This window comes from Dermochelys coriacea, chromosome 2, assembly GCF_009764565.3.
Source record: "Dermochelys coriacea isolate rDerCor1 chromosome 2, rDerCor1.pri.v4, whole genome shotgun sequence".
NCBI lineage: Eukaryota > Metazoa > Chordata > Testudines > Dermochelyidae > Dermochelys > Dermochelys coriacea.
Window position 1 is genome coordinate 101,917,625 of NC_050069.1, and position 21,073 is coordinate 101,938,697.

At 35.3% G+C, this 21,073-nt stretch overlaps 1 protein-coding gene across 11 annotated transcripts in view; it reads left to right on the top strand.

The window, feature by feature from the left end:
* Nucleotides 1–21,073, top strand: part of ZNF407 (zinc finger protein 407) — a 471,531-nt gene that overhangs the window by 31,671 nt on the left and 418,787 nt on the right. For all 11 annotated transcript variants that reach the window (XR_006278950.1, XM_038392353.2, XM_043508194.1 and 8 more), the window contains exons 2-3: nucleotides 1,803–6,702; nucleotides 12,504–12,618. Coding sequence is in view for 10 of the 11 variants with exons in the window: in XM_038392353.2 (XP_038248281.1) it covers nucleotides 1,869–6,702; nucleotides 12,504–12,618 (4,949 nt within the window). In the remaining variant the exon portion in view is untranslated. The remainder of the gene's footprint in view (nucleotides 1–1,802; nucleotides 6,703–12,503; nucleotides 12,619–21,073) is intronic.

The window sequence follows — 21,073 nt, forward strand, 5'->3', positions numbered from 1 at the left end:
GCTCAAAAGCTTGTCTCTCTCACCAACAGAAGTTGGTCCAATAAAAGATATTACCTCACCCACCTTGTCTCTCTAATACCGTGGGATTGACACAGCTACAGCTACTTGCATATTAATAGAACAAGCAGATTCTCTAGCTTCATGTGTAGCCCAGCTGTTTTAGTTACAAAGTCTTGAGTTCCATATCCTGTTGGAATGTATTCCTTGGAAATAAGGATAATTCTTATTTGCTGTTTACACATTTGGATAGCTTACTGTACACTATTGTCTGGATCAGTTTTGGAATTATTTATTGTTATCAGCATGCACATACGGTTATGGTCAGGGGCTCATGCATTCAGTGGAAACGGAATCAAAATTTGGCAGTTCACTAACACTGGGTTCAGTGGCAAATTGATGTTTCTATGGTAGCATAGGTAAATAGAAAAACATAGATTTTTATTGAATTATATATTTAAAGTGGAGTTTTCAATCAAATCATATTAACTTTATTACTTTAATTTTTATTTTAGTATATACTTCAGGTTTGCAATGTTTTTTTCTTTTTATTATACACACACACACACACACACACACACACACACACACACAAATGACAGATTGCCACAGAATTTGTTCAGCAGGCAGTTGGAAGATTTTGTATCTGGAATGGATCTGCCTTGTTTTGACATGGAGAGGAGGATCACACTGGGCTGTTGGGGAAGAGTAGTATCGACAGTTATTAGTGGAAAGGAGGTTTTTGGCTGCCGGACTGGAGGTTTTGGCTTCTGTATGGTGGAGGGACTTGGTTTTTTTTGGCAACTGTGAGAAGAGAAAGCACATGTTTTTTCTTTCTCTCCCCTCTGGCACTTCTGTTTCTTGTCTTCCTTCCACTGAAAGTGTGTCCTATTGTTAACTTTTCCCCTTGGAAATGACAGGTGGTTTTAGTGTTAGCCTTTTGGCAATCATATGGCTTTATTTACTCCATCAGTAGTAGTCACATTCTCTTCATCTCATCCTGTGGCATGGGATGTGGGCAGAGGAAGGAAGGAGGGTCTTACACTGGTAAAGCTTAAAAGATGATATTTAGCCAAATCCTTCTTGATTGTTCAGTTTATCCAACAGGTCTTAATCACGGTCAGTTCTACCTTTAGAGCTCTTTAATTTAGGGTTAGTCAGCTTTTTTTATTCTGAAATCTCTAGTTCTGGAAAAGGTGGATTATCTGTTGTCCTCTTTGCTGAAGGCCATAGTAACTTAGAGTGCTATGTCAAGGCTGCCAGAAATAAGGTCAGACTTCAAACTTGAGTGCCCAAGTATGGACAACTAAATCTTTATTTAGACACCTAAGTAAAAGTAGCCTAATTTTCAGGGGTGCTAAGCACCCGCAGCTCTCGTTGCACAATACGACTTATGGCTAAATTGTGTAACCCTTTCTCACGTTTGAGCACTTGGTCACACAAGTAGTCATATTGAAGCCAGTGATTTTGCTCACATAAGTGCTCACTAGAATGAGGAATGGCTCCACAGTCTGGCTTTAAAGCATGGCCATTTTATTTAGATGCCTAAATGTGAATTTGATTTAAGTGTCATAACTTTAGGATTGTGTGTCTCTCACCAAAAGAAAGTGGTCCAGTAAAAGATATTACCTCTCCTACTTTGTCTCTAGTTTTAGGCAGCCTGTTTGAAAATGCTGGCCAATACCTTGAATTATGGCTGTCCCCACGACACTTTAGATCAGATTGTTGTTGTTAGCCTATACCTGGGGTATTAGCAAATTATGTTTGTTTTATAAAACTAATAACAAAACTCTTTTATTTTATAGGTACTTGTACAGCCAAATGAGCTACCCCTGATAGTAGAACTGTGCTCTGTGCTGCCTTCATGAAAAATGGATGTAGAGGAAAATCAGAAGAGTGATGAAGTTGATGGGAGTTTACAAACTGATCTCACAGAAGATTCAATGAGAAATGTTTTAGTAGAAAATGCTGAATGTGATTCCTTATCTACCCAGGAAACAAGGTCCTTATCAGATGGAGTTCATAGGAGCCTTGAGAAGAAAGGAGAAGAGAATGGCAAAAACAAAAAGGCATTATTAGAATCAACTAGCCTAGACATTACTGAAGGGGACCAACTTGAAAATGAACCTATCTCAAAAAGAATAAAGCTGGATTTTTCAAAACATACTAAAGGCAGTGAAGGCAAATCACTCAAACTCACAGTTAAGCAAGAGTCAATTGCAGAAACAGATAATGTAATAGATGGAGCCATAAAAAAGGTAGCAGTGAGTGACTGTGTCAGTGGTGACGCACTTCTTTCAAATTCCTTGTGTCCACAGTGTGATTTCAAAGCTGCTGATACTACGCCACTGAAAATTCATTTGGAAAGTAAAGATTCACAAGAAGTTCCATCTGCTGTTCCTGAAAGTACTTTTCAAGTGGAAGAAATTAGTGTTTGCTGTACAGTTGGTAATATAGATAAAGTTCTTAAATGCAAAACTTGTGATCAGTTTTTTTCTTCTTACCCTGATTTGGAAAAACATATTCAAGAAAGTCACTCAAAGCAACCCAAAGAGCATGTGTGTCCCCACTGTAGTTATAAAGCAGAATACAGTTTAGCTTTACAAACACATACCAAGCAGGCTCACGGACAATCAATAATATTTTGCTGTGATCTCTGTGGTTTTCAGTGTGGTGAGGAGAATCTCCTACATTCTCATTTCCTTGGCAAGACACACCTTCGCCGTCAACATCTTGCTGCACGAGGAGGATTTGTACAGATATTGACAAAAAGATCTTTTCATAAAAAGCAATATATGGCAGTCAACAAGAAGAAAGAGAGAGCAAAATCTGGGCCCTATAAATCAAAGACAAGAACTGCTGATTCAAAAGAATTAAATGCTAGCAATAATATGAGGGATTCGAAAGTAAGCTTTTCTAAACAAAGTGATGGCAGTGAACTTCTTGTCGAAATGATAACATCTAAAAATATTTCCACTGAAAAATCAGAGACTGTTCCAGAGGAAAAAGAGTTTTCCTTCAGTGTAGAAGGAACTCATGAACTCCAGACTGAAAAGCTAGAAATATCAGGGTCCTCAGAAGAAAATTTGAACAAACAAGAGCCCCCTAGAAATACCCAAAAGATAATTGGCAGTTTAAACACAACAAGGAGATCTGATAGATCGGGACATAAGAGAAATATTTTATCACTAAGAACTTCTTTCAGACGAAGTGGCTCTTTTAGATTAAAAAAGCAGGTTAAAGGAAGATATAGTTTGCTGGGTGTTAGTAAAAGAGGCAAACCCAAATCTCACCAAACACAGGTGAAACACAACTTCAGGACCCAGCATAAATCAAGTAGTTTAACACCCAAATTGCCTAGAGAGTTAGAAATGGATGATGATGATGATGATGACGTTAACAATCAGGGTAAGGCTATCTCAGAAATACAGGCTCTGAGTCAAGATAGGACAAATACCAGTTCTCCTAGTACTACCAAAACTGAGGATTCTCAGATTAAATCTGTTGCTGACAACAAAGTTCTACATACTTGCATTTACTGTGGTATTGTTTTTCAGAACAGAAATGGTTTGGAAGTTCATGTTATAAGACATCATACAAAAGGAATGCAGTTTCATTGTCAAACATGTAACTATTCCTGTGCAATCAGGGGGGACTTTGAACAACACTGTCAAAGTAATAAACATCAAATGGGGGGTTGCAGCTTTAATTGTCACCTTTGTTCATTTATTTGCTTGAATGATACAAGCCTTGGAACTCACATGAGTGAAGAGCATAGTATGCCCCATAATTGTATTATTTGCAATCTGTATTTTCTAACTGAGGAAGAACTGATAGATCATAACACAACTGAGAAGCATAGTAGTTTATTGGCTCAACAAAATACTTCTCAATCAATTAGCACTGATTTGTCTCTGCAAACTGCAGCTTATACTACACTGGAATCAAATAATAATCTCCAAAAAATTGTAGATGAAATCGAAGTGACCATGGAGGATGAGCCTCCAAAGCCCTGCATGATAAATCATGGAAATGAATTAAAGCATTCTGTTCTCAATAAAACCCAATTTCAATGTAAAAAGTGTTTTTATAAAACAAGATCTTCCACAGTTCTTACAAGACACATAAAACTTCGACATGCACAGGAATATCATTTTCTTTGCAAAGCATGTAACCTTTATTCACTGAGCAAAGAAGGAATGGAAAAGCATATTAAAAGAAGCAAGCACCTTGAAAATGCCAAGAAAAACAATATTGGTTTACGTTTTGAGGAATGTATTGAAAGGGTATGTGTAGATGCAAGTGATGTTAAAAAAGTAATAGAGCCTTCCACTTCTGGCAATGTAAAGACTGAATTAGATAAAGAAAGTATACAGGCACCGTCCTCTACTGTGGATAACACATCCACAAATAAAGAACTGATTCCATCAGGTGAAATTACCAAAGACAATGAGTTAGTTTTGGCCAATGCACCAAAGAGAGGGAGACCCAAAGGCACCATTTCTAGGACATGCACCCATTGCGGTCTATTGGCCTCCAGTGTTACCAACTTGACTGTACATATTAGACGAAAGCACAGTCACCAGTACAGCTATTTGTGTAAAGTTTGCAATTATTATACTGTAACCAAAGGTGACATGGAACGTCATTGTGCCACCAAGAAACATAAAGGTCGTGTTGAAATGGAAGCTAATGGAAAACAAAACACAGAGGTAGTTGTTTGCCCAGAAGGAGGTAATCTTGAATCCATTAGCAAGAAGATCAACAGTCCAATGGATATTTTGAATGAACCTGTTGAGGATGATAGCCAGTCATCAGATTTGGATACTTCAGTCTTAGAAAATCGGGAAGAAGATCAGGGAAACTCCATTGAGGTAGAAGTTGACAATGTATCTCAACTCCCAGATCTGCAGTATACGAAGAACACTATAAATATAAAACAGCATATACTTATGGAGCCAAGTAATGTTACTCAAGATGGTGACCCATGTTTTCAGAGAAGAGTTACAGGTGCAAATGACAATAAATGTGTACACTGTGAGTTTGTTGCTCATTCGTCTTCTTCTCTAGAGCTGCATGTAAAACGGAAGCATACTAAAGAATTTGAATACTACTGCATGGCTTGTGACTACTATGCAGTTACTCGTCGAGAGATGACTAGGCATGCAGCAACAGAGAAGCATAAAATTAAAAGACAATCTTATGTTTGCTCTTCCTCTGGAGAGGAAGCAGATACAACAGGTATTGCCAAAGAAACCTCTGTTATGTCTTCAAAGGATCATCAGCAAAACACAGAAGAATTTCAGACAGTTTCAGATGAAACAAAATATGTTAACTATACTAAAGCACAGGATGATCAAACTCTGAAAAGCTTAGCTGACTGTACTGTCTTAGATGGAAATGCATCAGAAATTTCTAAACAAGATGGTGCCCACAATGCAATAGGAGTTGAAAATGAGGCGGAATCTACTGGAGGAGAAAATCCCCTTTATGAAGTCTTCCAACAAACATCTCAAAAAGATGAAGTTAAACTTAGTGAGATTATACCTCTTAAAGAAGTAGTCATTTGTGGTTTGCAGAAAAATGGGCAAGATCCAATCAATTCAAATTTCCATTGCAGTGTAGAAAATCAAAATGTTTCAAATGACATGAATGCCCCAAACTTGGATTCCAAAAGAAGTGGGAAAACTTTAGAAGAAAATGGAGAAAACCTTGAAAACGAGTATAAACATACTGAAGTTCTTGAAGAAGAATTACTAACAGAAAGAACACCAAATGTGCCAGCACTTTCAGAAACATGTAATGTAGCAGAGCAGTCAAATCTTGATGAAAACATTAGAAATACTATTCAAAATGTACATAGCTTAGAGGGTGACAGAAGCTTCCGAAAGGATCCAACTGTAGAGGAGGAAGAAGCCCTTACGGACGCAAAACATGAAGCAGAAGTAACTATAAACAACAGCATTTGGGAGGCAGATGGCTCAACAGCTGAAGGCATGCAAGAAACTAGTAATGAGGCTTTGGGAACTGTTATCGGTACTGATGATAAAGGAAAGGCAATGCAAAATTTTGGCCAGTTTGATTCTTCTATAGTAAGATTAAAAAGCCATCAAGATGGAGAATCCACTGATCACTCCGATGAAGGACAGATGTCAGGTGGAATGAAAGTTAGTGAGGTAACTGTAAAAATAGATAGCTCACAAGGTGGTGGGAAAAAGAAGAAATCTGAAGGAAATCCCCTTGGGGAATCGACACGTATTCGTTGTGATGACTGTGGTTTTTTAGCAGATGGTTTAAGTGGACTAAATGTTCACATAGCCATGAAGCATCCTTCAAAAGAGAAACATTTTCATTGTTTACTCTGTGGAAAATCATTTTACACAGAAAGCAACCTTCACCAGCACTTGGCTAGTGCTGGTCACATGAGAAATGAACAGGCAAGTGTGGAAGAGCTACCAGAAGGAGGCGCCACCTTTAAATGTGTTAAGTGCACTGAGCCCTTTGATTCTGAACAGAATTTGTTTCTTCATATTAAAGAACAACATGAAGAACTACTGCGGGAGGTGAATAAGTACATTGTGGAAGACACTGAACAAATCAACCGAGAAAGAGAGGAAAATCAAGGCAATGTGTGCAAGTATTGTGGCAAGATGTGCAGAAGCAGCAATTCCATGGCCTTCCTAGCTCACATTCGAACCCATACAGGTATGTAAGCATAAAATTTGCAGCCAATATCTTTTGACAGAAGGGGATTATGATTATGATCTATCTTTCCTCTGCATCTGCCATACTTTTGCTTGTTAATCTCTTTAACATTTCAGATAATCCAGAATTCATAAAGCCTTGTGAATGTGTGCTGTCTCCTGAGCCATTAATGAAATTCAAAAGTATCTCTGTGACAGGAACTATGGTGTCAGAGGGTTTCTTGTAATTTCCTTAAAAGAGCTTTAGTGTGGTTACCTTATTGCCTTTAAAAAAATCATAAGAATTTCCTCCTTATTTCAGGTTGTAATAATTAATTGGTTCTTATGTTATTACTATGAAACACTCTGGGTTTTACAGAACACATTAGCTGTTCTTCATAACTTGTCTCCCTTGCAGTTGCTAAAAGTTTCGAAATTATTTACTTCATTTGAATTAAAAGTTACACTTTTACATTTAAGGTTTCAGTGACAGTCATTTGATGTTGCATCATTCCTTGCTAAATACATATATTAAGCAACAAAATTTTGTCATAGAAAATAAATTATTAAAAATTGGAAATAGTTTTTAGAAGATGCTATGTAATGTCAATATGGTACATGTGGATATAGCACCTGCTTTAGTTTATGTGCTGTATCACACTTTCTATTCCTTTTTATGTTCAATTTTAAGTGGAAAATCTAAAAACATTTTTGCAGAAAATGCATAAGATGTAGTTCTAAATTTATGTAAAAATTCATTGCTATGTTTCTATAAACCTGCCATACATTCTTTATTTTAAATAGACAGCTTTTCTAAATCACTGAGCTCTGCTTAGACAGGTGGTGTCTCCATGGTTGAATTTATGAGTGGATTTGAATAATAAATTCACATTTCAATGAACATATTTTCATTAAAACTGTAAGGTTTATTTTAACTGTACTTTTAAATAATGGCTTATTATAGAAGTTATAGTTTAAATTCATGCAGTATTTGAAACTTAGTGCATGGTTACAAGCAAGAGAACAAAAAGGTAAAAAACATTATAAAAGATAATGATTCTTGGTATAATCGTAAAATAGTTTTGTAAGTTTTCATAGAAGAAGGCAACGCCATGACTGGACAACATATTTAAAATTAATCTAATGTACATTGCATTTCAAACATCTTCAGATGCATTACTGTAAATACAGTATTCATTTTCACTGACTATTCATATACATGCTTAGTACTTTCAACATTATTTCTGTCCTGTCAATAATGTATTTGTGTAATGTTTCAGCAAACATTTAACTTTTGAATATGAAGTTAAGTCTTTAGAGACACTGTCATGTTCACGTGGCCAGAACAGCTGTAGGAGCCCTTAATATGCCCTCTTAAGGCAGATAAAACTGAATAAAACCAAGGGGAAGATGCTAATGGAGCTCTCTTTAGAATTCTTTATGCAACTGTCTGGTCAAGACATGTTGCTTATAATTGATGTGTCCATTACTTGAATTCTCTTGTAATTATAGTCAATAAGTCTTGTAAATGTGTTAAAGCTCACTAAAAGCATACAAATTCAAGAACAGAGTAAGGCTAATAATTTAAAATAATCAATGTAGGCATTTCAGCACTTAATTTCCCTTGTGTGTTGATAGCTGATCATTCTTAATCCATTAAGATTTATTTAGTCGTTTACAATGCAAAATAGGTTTGCACTGGTCACTTGTGCCATTTGAAAATGTCCACCAGGTTAAGTGCAGAATGTAGTCCATTAGTCTTCCTTGACTATATGTATTAATTGCATTTAAAATCAAGTTAATGTGGATGTGAAAGTGAGGTAACTATCAATATATGACAAAGCAACCCTACTTACATAAGTTACATCATTGATTGTAACATTTAGTAAAAGTTAGCATACTTTTTAACATCTTGTGTGGTCTGATCACCAAGTGTATTTTTATTGTGCTTTAGATTGGCCCTAAACATAAAAAACAGCAGACTTCTGGGAATTGAATACAAGTCTACCATTTCATTTTGCAAGTCATTTTCGGGGGAAAGTTACAGAACAGGTTTTAATCTGTGCTCTCTTTTCTCAGTATCTTAAAATGAATTGCTTTTCTGATAGTTTGCTTATGCAAATGAAATAATAATGCTGGGACTTTTATTAATAGTTAACTGGAAGAGAACTTACCCTTCCAAACCCTCTTTTCATATTTTTGATTTACTGTATGTTTTATATAACCTCTTCTTCCCATCTTTATCACAATGAAAGCAATTGATAAGAAATAAATGGTTTTTGGTAAGCAAGAATGGTGGGAGGAGGAAGAAACCTACCGTACTATATTGTATATTCTGTCTCAGTTAAACCTAGCAGGAAAAACAAGTACAATATGTTTCTCTATCTCACCTTGCACTACTGTAACACCAGATGTATCGTACGAGATGAGTTACTGGTTGTTTTCCGATTTCTTATTCCTCTTCTTGCTAAATCTTACTTCAGGAACATTCTCCTCCCCCCCTACCCCCACTTATTGAAAACTCTCTATTTTATACTATTTGGAATCATTAGTAGCATTTTTTTGGAGGGTGGAAAACTATTACTAATGATTTCAAATAGTAGAATACAGAGCGTTTTCAAAATGCCTTAAATTAATTCCAAGAAATTTTCACATAGCAAATGAGAAGGGATGTTATGCCAGAGAGGAGATAACAAGCAAGTCCATCACATGTTGACAAGTGAAAATGAGGAAGTGTAAAATAAAACAAAAGGAATAGTGAAGGTGGAAGACTTTTTTACTTACAATTCAAGGAGGTCCTATAATCTTAATTAACAATCAGAATTTCTGAGGTAAAAATCACCTGCAGCCCTGTCATCTTTGTTTGGGATTTCATCAGATTTCTCAAGCCAATTAAGGGAGGGCACACACACACAAAAGCCTAAGTACTGTAGAAAGTATGGTCTTGATAACTCACTCTGGTGATGCTCCTCACTCTATGTTAATACTGAACCAGTGATCCAGCATGGTGCTAGTGAATACTTTGGCACTGAAAATGACATTTTGGAGGCTTAAAACTGAGCCTTTGAATATTTCTTGTCACTGGAGACCTATTATTCCTTTCACCAGAATTAAGGTTATTAACTCCAGTGGTCTGGTGAGATTGCACCACAAATCATTATATTCTGCCTTCTACATTTTCTGTAGCTTCTATTTTTTTTTCCATTTCCCTTTTAAAGAATGCTGTTGCTATCACATGATAGCTGCTATGTTTCCATACCACAGGTCGTGGGTGATATGATCCCTGTGTTATGAAAGCTCTTTGGTTGGAAAGGTGCTGTAAATGAAGATACGACGACTGTTTTGAAATTAATTAAGAACTAAGTGTAAAGCCAATGAACAATGTGTCTCATTTCACAGAACAAGAGAAAGTACTGAGATAATAAAAATATGGCCAAGAAAAATCTAGGTTGGACAAATATATTATTTTAAGTACTCATTTAGAAAATGCAGAGTTTTGCCCCATTGATTTGACTTTATGAATCTATATGTTAGGTATGAAATATGTATTATAGATTTGTTCTACCCAAAGAGGTTTTGGACCACATTTGGTGCCACCAAGTTAAAAGAACCTTTACTGTTTTAGTTTCAGACAATAAGTACTGGCTGTAGCCTACCAGTACTTCAATTTTCATGGTGTTTAAATGGAGATGTTAACAGACATTCAGCTGTGTATGTGAGGAAAAAAATTGTCAAGGCCTCAGTGATTTTTGGATGAGAGCAGTCAACAGAAAAATACATTTATGTATTGTCAGCACACTATAGCAATGAACACGACGACCGGATTGAACTATAGTTTTTCACAAAGGCGTCATGTAAATTGAAAACAGCAAAGGTCTTGTTCAGAGCCCTGCGGGACACCCGCAATAACAGAAAGAGGAACAAATTTACAATTTAATCTGTGTGAGAGAGAAACCAAAAAAACATAGGGTTGAATCCACAGGATATTTGAATTCGATGAAATAAAATGGCAATATAACTACTGGTAGAGAGGTTTTTTTTTCTTTTTTAAAATCATATCTGGCTATAGCCTTGATATTATTAATTGTGTAATTAGTTTTGAAGCTCATAAGATAGAACATCAACTTTAACATTTTTTATTTAATGCGAAGGTATATTGACACTATTCAAATTTATTTTATTTGCCTGGGTCCCTTTATAAAATACAGTGTTGATTTGGAATGTCACCAAATTAATGTTTAATTTAGTTTTATCAGGATCATTTAAATAACTTGGGTTTTTCAGTATGATTGATAGAATGTGATTGCTGTTAGCTGCAGTCTCAACCTGCTTTTGACATTTAAACATATAAAACTGACTAGATATAACCATTCAGGTGCTAAATATTTTTTACATCTACTTCTAACAGTAGAAATGGAAGTATTAAGAGATCTGGCTTCATTGTCACTGAACTGTGAAATATTCAACCTTGTGTGCCTGTGCTTAGTACTGTTGACTTTTTTATTTCTGTTGGAAGATTAAAATTAAATGCTTCATTTTTTGTCAGCTTTTGGGAATTGAATTGAAATTTAAGACTAAAATTTTTACTAAGATACTCAATTTTAGCAAAATATTCTTGAAGGATATTCTATTTTTGAGGACACAGCACAAAGGTTCATTGATCAAATATGATATACTATAACATTTTTCATATCAGAGTCTTTATGTGTATTTATTAAAGATCACATATTTCAGATTATGCTTAACTCTATTGGAAGACATACTTCAAAAACATACTAAACATAATTAATTTTAAATGCAATTCTGTGATTTTGATTTATTGAATTAAGGATTTACTTGTTAGAAAATTGGAAAGTGTTACAGCATACTTTAAAATAAAGTGTCATTGCTTAGTAACCTACGAATGGACATCTGCCATATTTAACCATAGTACCGCAGCTTTCTCATCTTGACTGGGGAGTCAGTGTTAATTAAGATACATTATTTCTGTACAGACTTTTTCCTGGCCTGATATGTTCAAAAGAATAGGTCATTCCTACTTCATTAGAAAAATAATTTTATAATTCCTTGGTTTGCACTGGCCATTTAATAATAAAGTTTGTTCTTAAAATAAATAATAAGCAAAATGTCAATACTTCTGGTTTGCAGAAGAAGCATAAATTCTTGATCATAAAACAGTCATAAAGGCATAATATTTTATCCACTGTATAGTCATACATTGCATGTCATTACAATAGCAAGGTGATGAATCATTCTCTATGTATGACAGAAGAAATTTGAAATACCAGTGTTACTGTGAAATCTATTCAAAGTCAGAGGAATATAATAAAATTAAATGAACTGTTCATACATATTTACTTTAACAACAAGGATATTTCTAAGTCTACATCTTTCATCCAAACTTTTTATGGCCATTAATTGACTTAGCCATTTTGAAAATGGGGAAAGGTGTAGAACAACTTTGATCACCTCATTTAAATGGTATTGTCCTAGTATATCGTCTTCTGGTTTTAATACTCTTTATAAAAAGTAAATGGCTATTAAAAGTTCAGTTTGAAAGTAGTTTCAGTGGGCTTAAGGAATGTCATTTCAGTGAACTTAAGGAAACGGTCTTTAATGGGAAATCTGTGGTATATATCTGTATCCCTGGAGTGATAAATAAGTGTATGTAATAGATAACTTCTTTTTGTGAGACAAAATTCTTAAACGGTAAATGTGGGATACATTTTTTAAAGGTTTTTTTTCTAAGGAATTTTTATTTCTTTAACCATGAGTAATATATTATTCTAATTGAACTCGTATCTTATGCTAAATTTTACTTAGGATCAAAGCCATTCAAGTGCAAGATATGCCACTTTGCAACAGCTCAGCTCGGAGATGCCAGAAACCATGTCAAGAGGCACCTTGGGATGAGGGAATACAAGTGTCATGTCTGTGGGTGAGTAAATTGAAACAGTTTCTACGATGGTTAACCAGGAGAAGAGTGCAGGATATGCATTGTTTCAGAATTCAAAACTGTGATGTGAGCAAGAGTGGCTAAAATTATGCATGCATATCCTCCTTTCCATTGTTATGGTAAATTCCTTAAATACAGTTATGACATTCTTTTCCCACTTCTAATCCTGCACTGAAGATGAGCAATTTTATGGGCTACAAGGTCAATTTGAACCTGTAATCTGTAAATTGACTAAATTATAGGATGTTCATTCACATTGCCAGGGAGAACTGTAAATTTCATTTAAAGACATAAAAAATATATAATACAGACTTTATTCTGTGTATATGTGGTGTGACCCTCCCCAGTCCTGTTATAATTTTAGTTCCATTAACAGATCTGTGGGCTCTGTTAGGGATTTCATTCCTTAGGAAAACAAAACAGAAGACTGACTTTCAGACAACTAGATATAAAATATTACATGCCTAATATGTTTTTTTTAAAAAATTCAAGTATTTAATAGATGTTTGTGTTCTTGTTTGTTACAAGAATTCCTGTCTCTTTCTTTCTTTCTTTCTTTCTTTCTTTCTTTCTTTCTTAATGGTTATTTCTTCAGAAGGATCATTCGTAATGTTTAATTGTCCTTCAAATGTGTTGCATTTAATAGGAGGCAATGAGACTCCTTAATGCAAAACTAATTAATTTAGCAGAAATGTTTAAAAGGTTTTAAAATGCCATGGCATATATGGTACATCATAGGACATTCAAAGTTGTATTTTAATACCCTACTTCTGATTAAAAATATATTTTAATGTTCTTATGCGAGAGAATTAACTAATATATGCATCATATAAAAACACTTTATGCAAACCTGTGTAACCTGCTGTAGAGGTCTTATGGCTAATGTGTAAAACAGCACAGGTTCAATTAGATAATGCACTGCACACATGAATGGTATGGTGTGTTGTTAGGGATATTATTCAGCAGGAGGTTCTTGTTGTAGTGAACATTTGCAATACATATTTATTGCAGGACAAAGTGAGTTTCACATTTCAAAGGACAAGTGAAACTTCAGCTGAAAATGCAGCTGAGCGATTTTCACTGATTTATCTATCTATTTTACAAATAATTTTGCAATGAATGTTGTTAGATACTTTGGGTGATTTTATTCAGTTGGGGTAATTGATGGTTGAGTTATTTAAATGTGAAGTAAATTTATATGAAGTTTGTCCGTAAATCCACAGAAGATCAGTAGTAGGATGACTTTTGTTACTTCTTATATTAGCTACAAGAGTCAAATGCAACACAGAGCATTTTAATAGTCGTCTTTTTAGGCATTTAAAAAATCCTGTTAATAGTTTTTACCCTATAAATTAAGTATCTTTCGTGTGAAAAGTAATTAACAAATACAGGTGCACAAAAAATAAAGAAAACAAAGCTTAGACTTTGCTTTGAAGTTGTCAACAAACTTGTCTATTACTTCACAATTCAACATCCCATTGACTCGCATAGAAAAGTTAGCATATTATTTAATTATCATATCAACAGAGAAATAGCTTTTGTAATCACCAAATCATTAAGTTTGTATCCCCTACCGAGAAGAAATTAATTGTGAGGAGAATTTGGCACATTCCTGATATCAAAAGCTCAGTCCTACTTAGTATCGGTATGGTACTAACTAGTCTTAGAATCTGCAACAGAAAACATATAACTATCAAGAACAAAACATATTTGTATGACTTAAGCTATGGAATTAAGTCTGTTAGTCACTTTGCTATGCTAATTGTTTACTACATGCTATTGAAATGTCATACTGGTAGCCAAATAGCTATATATTTATATTGTTGTATAGAGTTATGCCACTAATCTTCATTTACAACATGGATATGTTCATTTGATATATAATAAAACAACCAGCTAGAGAGACATCCTCCACCACCACCACCACCCTCTGCGCACAAAAATCTGGTTTATAGTGCAGTTTAGTCCTTTTGCAGTTTAAATAATCATCACATTACACTTGATATGCACCAAAAATGTATTTTAACAGTTATATATTAACATTGGTTTAATTGGAAAAGACATCTTTACACTGAAGCTAACAATCCTAAAGAATTAAAATGGATTAGAAGAATAAGGTATGACCAATGCCGTTTGAACTGTAGACCAAATAATGAATATGCCATCCTTAATGTGGAAGAAGGGGGAAAAAAAAGTATAATAGCTTGTGCTGTATTTCTGCTGTATTAATTGAAAGGATAGAAGAGTATGTAGACTAAAAAATAAAGTAGCAACATAAAAAATTGCTAGGATTGGCTATCGTATTAGTGGCACTATAGAGCATTGGTACATTAACACCACTGACAATGTCAATTCATTATCATTGATGGCTAAATAATCTTAGAAATGCTCAGTGGACCTATTAGTTCCTGAACATAAGCAGCTCATGCTGCATTTCTTCATTAGCTTTAATTGCTATAAATTCTACCTTTTTAAAAATCATGCTTTAAGAGGTGAAGTGATCTTTCAGGAACATTAATTCTGTAATTTTGTCACAAACAGAAGGTCCTGCACTATGTTTTCTTTTCTGCAGTGGTTAATATTCTATCCTCTGACTTTTGGATTCATAGGAATAAGCCCTCTGCTAGCTGTGAGGATAAATTGTTTTTCAAATGCTGTTGAACCTGTTCAGGAGCCTTTTGAAGGTGAAATGTCAGTGCTAGGTTGTGGTTTATTGTAGTCTCAGGATATCATTTGATTATTTTGAAGAAGTACAATTTCCTTTTGGATCGGAAACTAAAATATTTGTAAAAATAAATATGCCAAACCAGCGTTGATTCTTTTAGTCTTGTCTAAACATTTCAATTGTTCAGAATATATTATATGTACTGTATGTCACATAAAGGTAATTTACCTACCTATTGAAAAACTAGAACAGTTTTCTGTTTTCTTTTTTAATTTAAATACAGTTTTTTTTTCAGCTGCACAGCAGAAACTCCTTGACAAAGAAATTGGACAACACTAATCTTTTAACAGTTGAAATAAACCAACTGCTCCTCATTTCCTTGTCGGCAGATGTGTGGTGATTGTTTTCCTCTGCCCATATCCACGACTGGAAAATATATCCATTATTTGAGAGGGTAGTATCTATTTTCTGATTAGTCAACTGCTACTCAGTTAATTTAAAAAATCTGGCTATTAATTTGCCTGAGACACTTGAGTTAGATTAACAAATTTTAGTGGTTGCCCAGCATTTAGAATTTTTGTTTCATTTGCCCAGTGGCGTGCTTATGTTTATCATGTGCTTTTCAAATTTTATGCCTCAGGTAGAAAATGAAAAATACATTGTTCTTGTACTTCAGATTTTGAACAGAATTTATAGGCAACGTATACATCTACTTTTCTCTTGCCTTTGCTTTCAGAAACAGATTTTATTTTTTGGGGGGGGGCGTATAGTAATATGTTTAAACTAAGAGTGCTTCTTCTTTGTCTCTGTCTTTCTGTCTTTCAATATGGCTTTTTAATAAGGATCTGCTGAAGAAAATTGGTGTCAGGTAGGTTTGTGTTTTTGGGGATATTTTTAACATTTAAAACATGCACATAGCTATGTGTGAGTGCATGCACACACACGGTTAAAAAGACTTCTGTATTATTATCTTCATATTGTCATTCTACTGATTCCCGATATAATAGTCCACTGTGTTAAGAAGTGACAGTGTATTTTGGCATAGATAACCTTCTCCTTGATTTTTTTTTTTACTTTTTGCTCAGATTTCCCCTTCTTGTGGTTCTGATTTCCTTCCCACTCCTCACCTCCAAGAAATGTTTTGAAGCTCCTTTTCTCACTTAACTTTGGAGAAATTGTTAGATGTGTTGTTGAATAAACCATTTACTAAGTTCAGTTATCTTTTCAAATACTAATATTAGTCAACTTTGAGAAGAGTTTTTTAAAAGCCCTAAAGATGCAAATGACTTCAGTTTATATCTTGACACTATAATTGGTGCTATAGATAGTCTGGTGGTCTTAGAATCTGTATAAAGTCCAGTTTTTTCATGACATTGGTTGATCATCTGAGAAAAATATTTGCAGCTAAAGCAGGTATGTTTAATTTATCTGTAGCCTTAATGGGGATCTACTTTCACCTGTCAAAAGATACCAGACATAATGCAAATAAATGGTTGGTTAGACTTTTTTTCTCCATTAACTCCAGATTTTTGAGTGAGTAGTTTTAACATCAGGATACTTATTTACTGTACTTGCTTGCATTTAGCCTTGCGAAGAACATGCTCGTTTCTAAACTTATCCATAGGAACAGAGAAAATGTACGCTGGGTTTTCGGGGGTGCTGTAATCTACTATAAATTAACTGTTTATTCTTGTGTGCTTTAAGAAACCCTAAATAGAAAGTTGCAACTCCAGTAAAACTATTTTTGTGTGGTATTACCTAGTTTTTGTGCATTAGAAGGGATCTCTGTGTAGATGATTATAATGTCACTTTCTGACCTTTGCAGCTTGAATAATTGTAAATCATTGCTTCATAACGTGTCAGAGAATGTCTGTACTAGGCAATTAAATGGCAGAATATAATAGACCAAATTATTGCCTGTCATGTTTTCAACAACACAGTTAGTATTTGAGTTACACTTAATCATTACGTGCATTAGCAACTTCATTGGAATCCAGCTTCAGGCTGAGCATGAAATACATTACATTATTTAAACCTCTAATGGTAGAAGTCATTTATTTGTGTTGAAGTGTACAACATGCAGAGTTTCATAAAGCAAGGAACACTTGAGAGCTTAATTTATCCAAATCAAAGTCTAAATGCAGATAAACAGAAGTGGCAAAAATTAGTAATTTTTGTAGACTGGAAATATTTAAAAATACATGGTTGTGAGTAATTGTAGGCAGCAGGAATAAAGTAAAATCACTATTTTTAGTCGGCTCAGAGAACTAATGCTGTTGTGTATCTAAATTATGAAATGCACCATGGAATTGCATTTTTGACTGAACAATTAATTACACACGTCATATCTACAGATGTATCCAAACAAAAAAATGTTTGGTTCAGCTACTTTAGGTTTAAGATTTATTTGTGTTAGAAAGACAATGATTCTAGATCTAAATGTTCTTGAACTTCTATATCCAAATTTTGCAGTTAGGACCCATGCGAGTGTTTGCTTTAATAAAGAAAATGAGTTAAAATATACAACATGCTGAGAATACATTTTAAATAAATTAATATGGCAATGCTAGAGAGTTAGGTGGAGTAAGATAATGTGTGTGTATTATATATGTTTCTGATTTTTGATCAATTATATATCATCCTTTTAGATTTGCAGATCTATCATCTAGAATGTAATCTCTATTCTTACGGTCTAAGATACTTAAAATGCAAATAATTTGCTTATCCTCTCAAAAGCCACCAACATCTCTTTAACAGATGATGGTGGTATGCATGCTGTTATATTTTGCATCAGATCATCTTGATTTGCTTGGAAGTTCACTGGGGATTGGCTTGAAGTTAAAGCAAATATTCTAGTTAAGAAGGAAGGCAGATAGATTTAGTGAAAGTATCCTCTAGTTAAAGACTTGGTAGTATGCTTCACTAGTGTCTGTTGTCTTGCTATACTGGAAGAAGGACAGGAGACACTGAATATGGTTTAATTAGGCCACAACTTTATTGTTAACTGTCTGGGAGTACTCGGCAGATAAGTGTACAGTGCAGGTAACTTCATGATCATTTCAAGATCTACCCAGGGGAGTCTTCCATCAGCTCCAAACCTCCCCCCCCTTTCCATCCTCGTCCACCAGCCAACCTGCTGCTGGGACCTTAGCATCCCCCTGACCCCTCGAATGAGGGTTAAGGTGGGCTATAATGGGTGGGGGATTAGCTCCCTGATGACCTGGTCATAGGAGCCCCAAACAGTCCCGTTTCCATTCCCTTAACAAACACCTCCTTTAAATCCTTTACCAAACCATTTATCTGATAACTCTATCCCTTCCCTACAGAGTCCTTGCACTGGACATCCGTCCCATGCTTACAGAATGAGTTGCGATATCACAGCCTTCCATGTCTCTTCCATGCTTGCCCCAACTAAGTCCTACCCCCCCCAAAACCTCTCTGGAGAAGGAAAAAAAACTCTCAGTCTTCCTTGGACAATCTGGAAGTGAGGGAAAAATCCCTTCCTAGCCCTCCGAGAAAGGAGTGGCTACTGCAGTGCGCGCAGCGGATCCAGTGGATCCTGACCACATCTGGTGGTTTGCCAATTTCAATAATGGCAGCTTGGGTGCTGCTTTGCTTGGTCTGGGTGAAAGAGAGCATCCCCTGCCCAGCTTTCCCCACCCAGCTTGCACCAACACCCCCTCTTCTGGTCATCTGGGGGTGGGGGGTGAGTCGGCATCCTCACACTGACCTGCTCTGTGTCTGCAGCAATGTCCGTGCCTCTGCCCTTAAAGAGGTATATCCCTTCCCCCTGCAAGCCAGACAACTCCCCTCCTCCCTCCTGCTTAAGGTGTGATGTGGTCAGTATTGCAAATGGGGCAGAAAAATCGAGACCAACTTTCCTAAATAATAGTTCAGTTTGAAAATGTACTTTTATCAATGTGTACTCTAATTGAATTATCTGGCCTTAATTGAATTATTATTGTTGTACTTGCTGAAATGAATAGACATGAAAAGCACATACTTAAGCAAATATGTGTTTGTATTTGAATTAGGAACATTGGTGATAATTTATACTAATATCTGTACTATATGTAACCTACTGCAATGCACTTCCAAACTGTAATGATAAAGATACACAGAGTTGTGAGTATGATATATGTGCCATGAATAACTAGTGCAGCTTCTTTTAGAAGCATTCCCCTTTTTATTTATTTTTTAAACTATGGATGGTTCTGAAGTACAGGATACTTTATTGGACCACATGTGTGATAAGACATTAAAGTGATTATGAATGTTACATCACACCGGGCTGCTCTTGCTTGTAGTACAGTTAGGTGGGCGCATTGTCAAAGTGGCAAGATTTTCCAAATCTTTTCAAAAAGAAGAGCACACTGGCCAATTAAAAAAAAAATTAAAAAATTGTATGGTGAGATGTCTGTCTATGGATTGTGAAAGGTTTCCTGTGACAGGCTGCAAAGGCACTACTGTAGATCTTTCTTACAGCAAACTAACGTTCTGCTCAAGTCTACTGCACATATAAAAAGTGTATGGATAAAGGGGCGGGGCTATAGATCATGAGCACATGGGAAATAAAGCCATTGTTCTTGAATTTGGATGCCTAAAGATAAGTGCCTAAACAAGTGGTCTGATTTTCATAGGTTCAGCTTAGCATTACTGAATATTAGAGTACTGGTTTAGTTGTCTTTAGGCTCTCAAGTTTGATAGTGTTGGCCTCCCTTAAACCACACCCTTTAGGAAAGGCTTTCTGGTAGGTAGAAGGAGATAGAACTGAAGTGAGCAGGGGTTTGAAGTGAACAGAAGCCTTTGAGCCTTTGTTATAGCCTGAGCAGGGCTTTTTTGTTTTAAACCTTAGTGTTGTTTCATTTTGCTAAAACTAGAGATGGACTTGAGACCGTTAAGATTTGGATATAGATCCAAATTTGAGATTTTGCAAAGTTTAAGAGAAGTTTGGATATACTTTTCTGGTTTAATCTGTTATGTAGAGAGAAGCAAGTCAAAGTCCAGATTTGATTCTGATTCCTGTTTCTCCAGATAAGAACTGTTCAATTTGAATTGTAGATATTAAGTACTTGGGCAAAAAGTTCTCTCTATGAATATCTCTTGATGCCAGACAACATTGTCCAAAACTACCAGTTTACAAATTCCAACAAATGACAGTAGTTTCGAGGGAGTTTATCAGAACAGCCTGTATTCAACTTTGCCAGCTTTTCATGAGATCTGCTGTCAATCAGGAAATCATTTTGCTGAAATCTGATTCAATGTAAGCCCTCCCAATCTATCCTATTTGGAATTCCTGCTTTGATTAATAGATTGTGTTTCATACTGTTTCTATATTTGATACCCACATTATGGTATTATTAAATAAATGACCAAATCCTGCTCACTTTACTCACTTGAGTAATTTTAGTGAAGTCACAGGGATAACTCACATCAGTAAGAAGAGTTGAATTTTGCCCAGTGATATATAAATATAGAATCGCGTTCACACTACATCACTTCAGTTTTATGCCAGTATACCTCCTTTATGTTTAATTGAATTACACCAGTTTAAAGCTTCACTACTGCAGTGCTGCATCTGGCCCTGTTTTTAAGTTGACCTTATCAGATATATTGACAGAGTGTAATTTCTTCAATTATTATTCCTTACAGCAGAATGTTCCAAACCCTCATGAGATGGCGGTGTAATGCATTGCAATATTCTTTCATATTAAAATGATACAGTAATACCTATGCTGTATGCTCCTTTCAAATGGCCTGATCCTGCTCCAA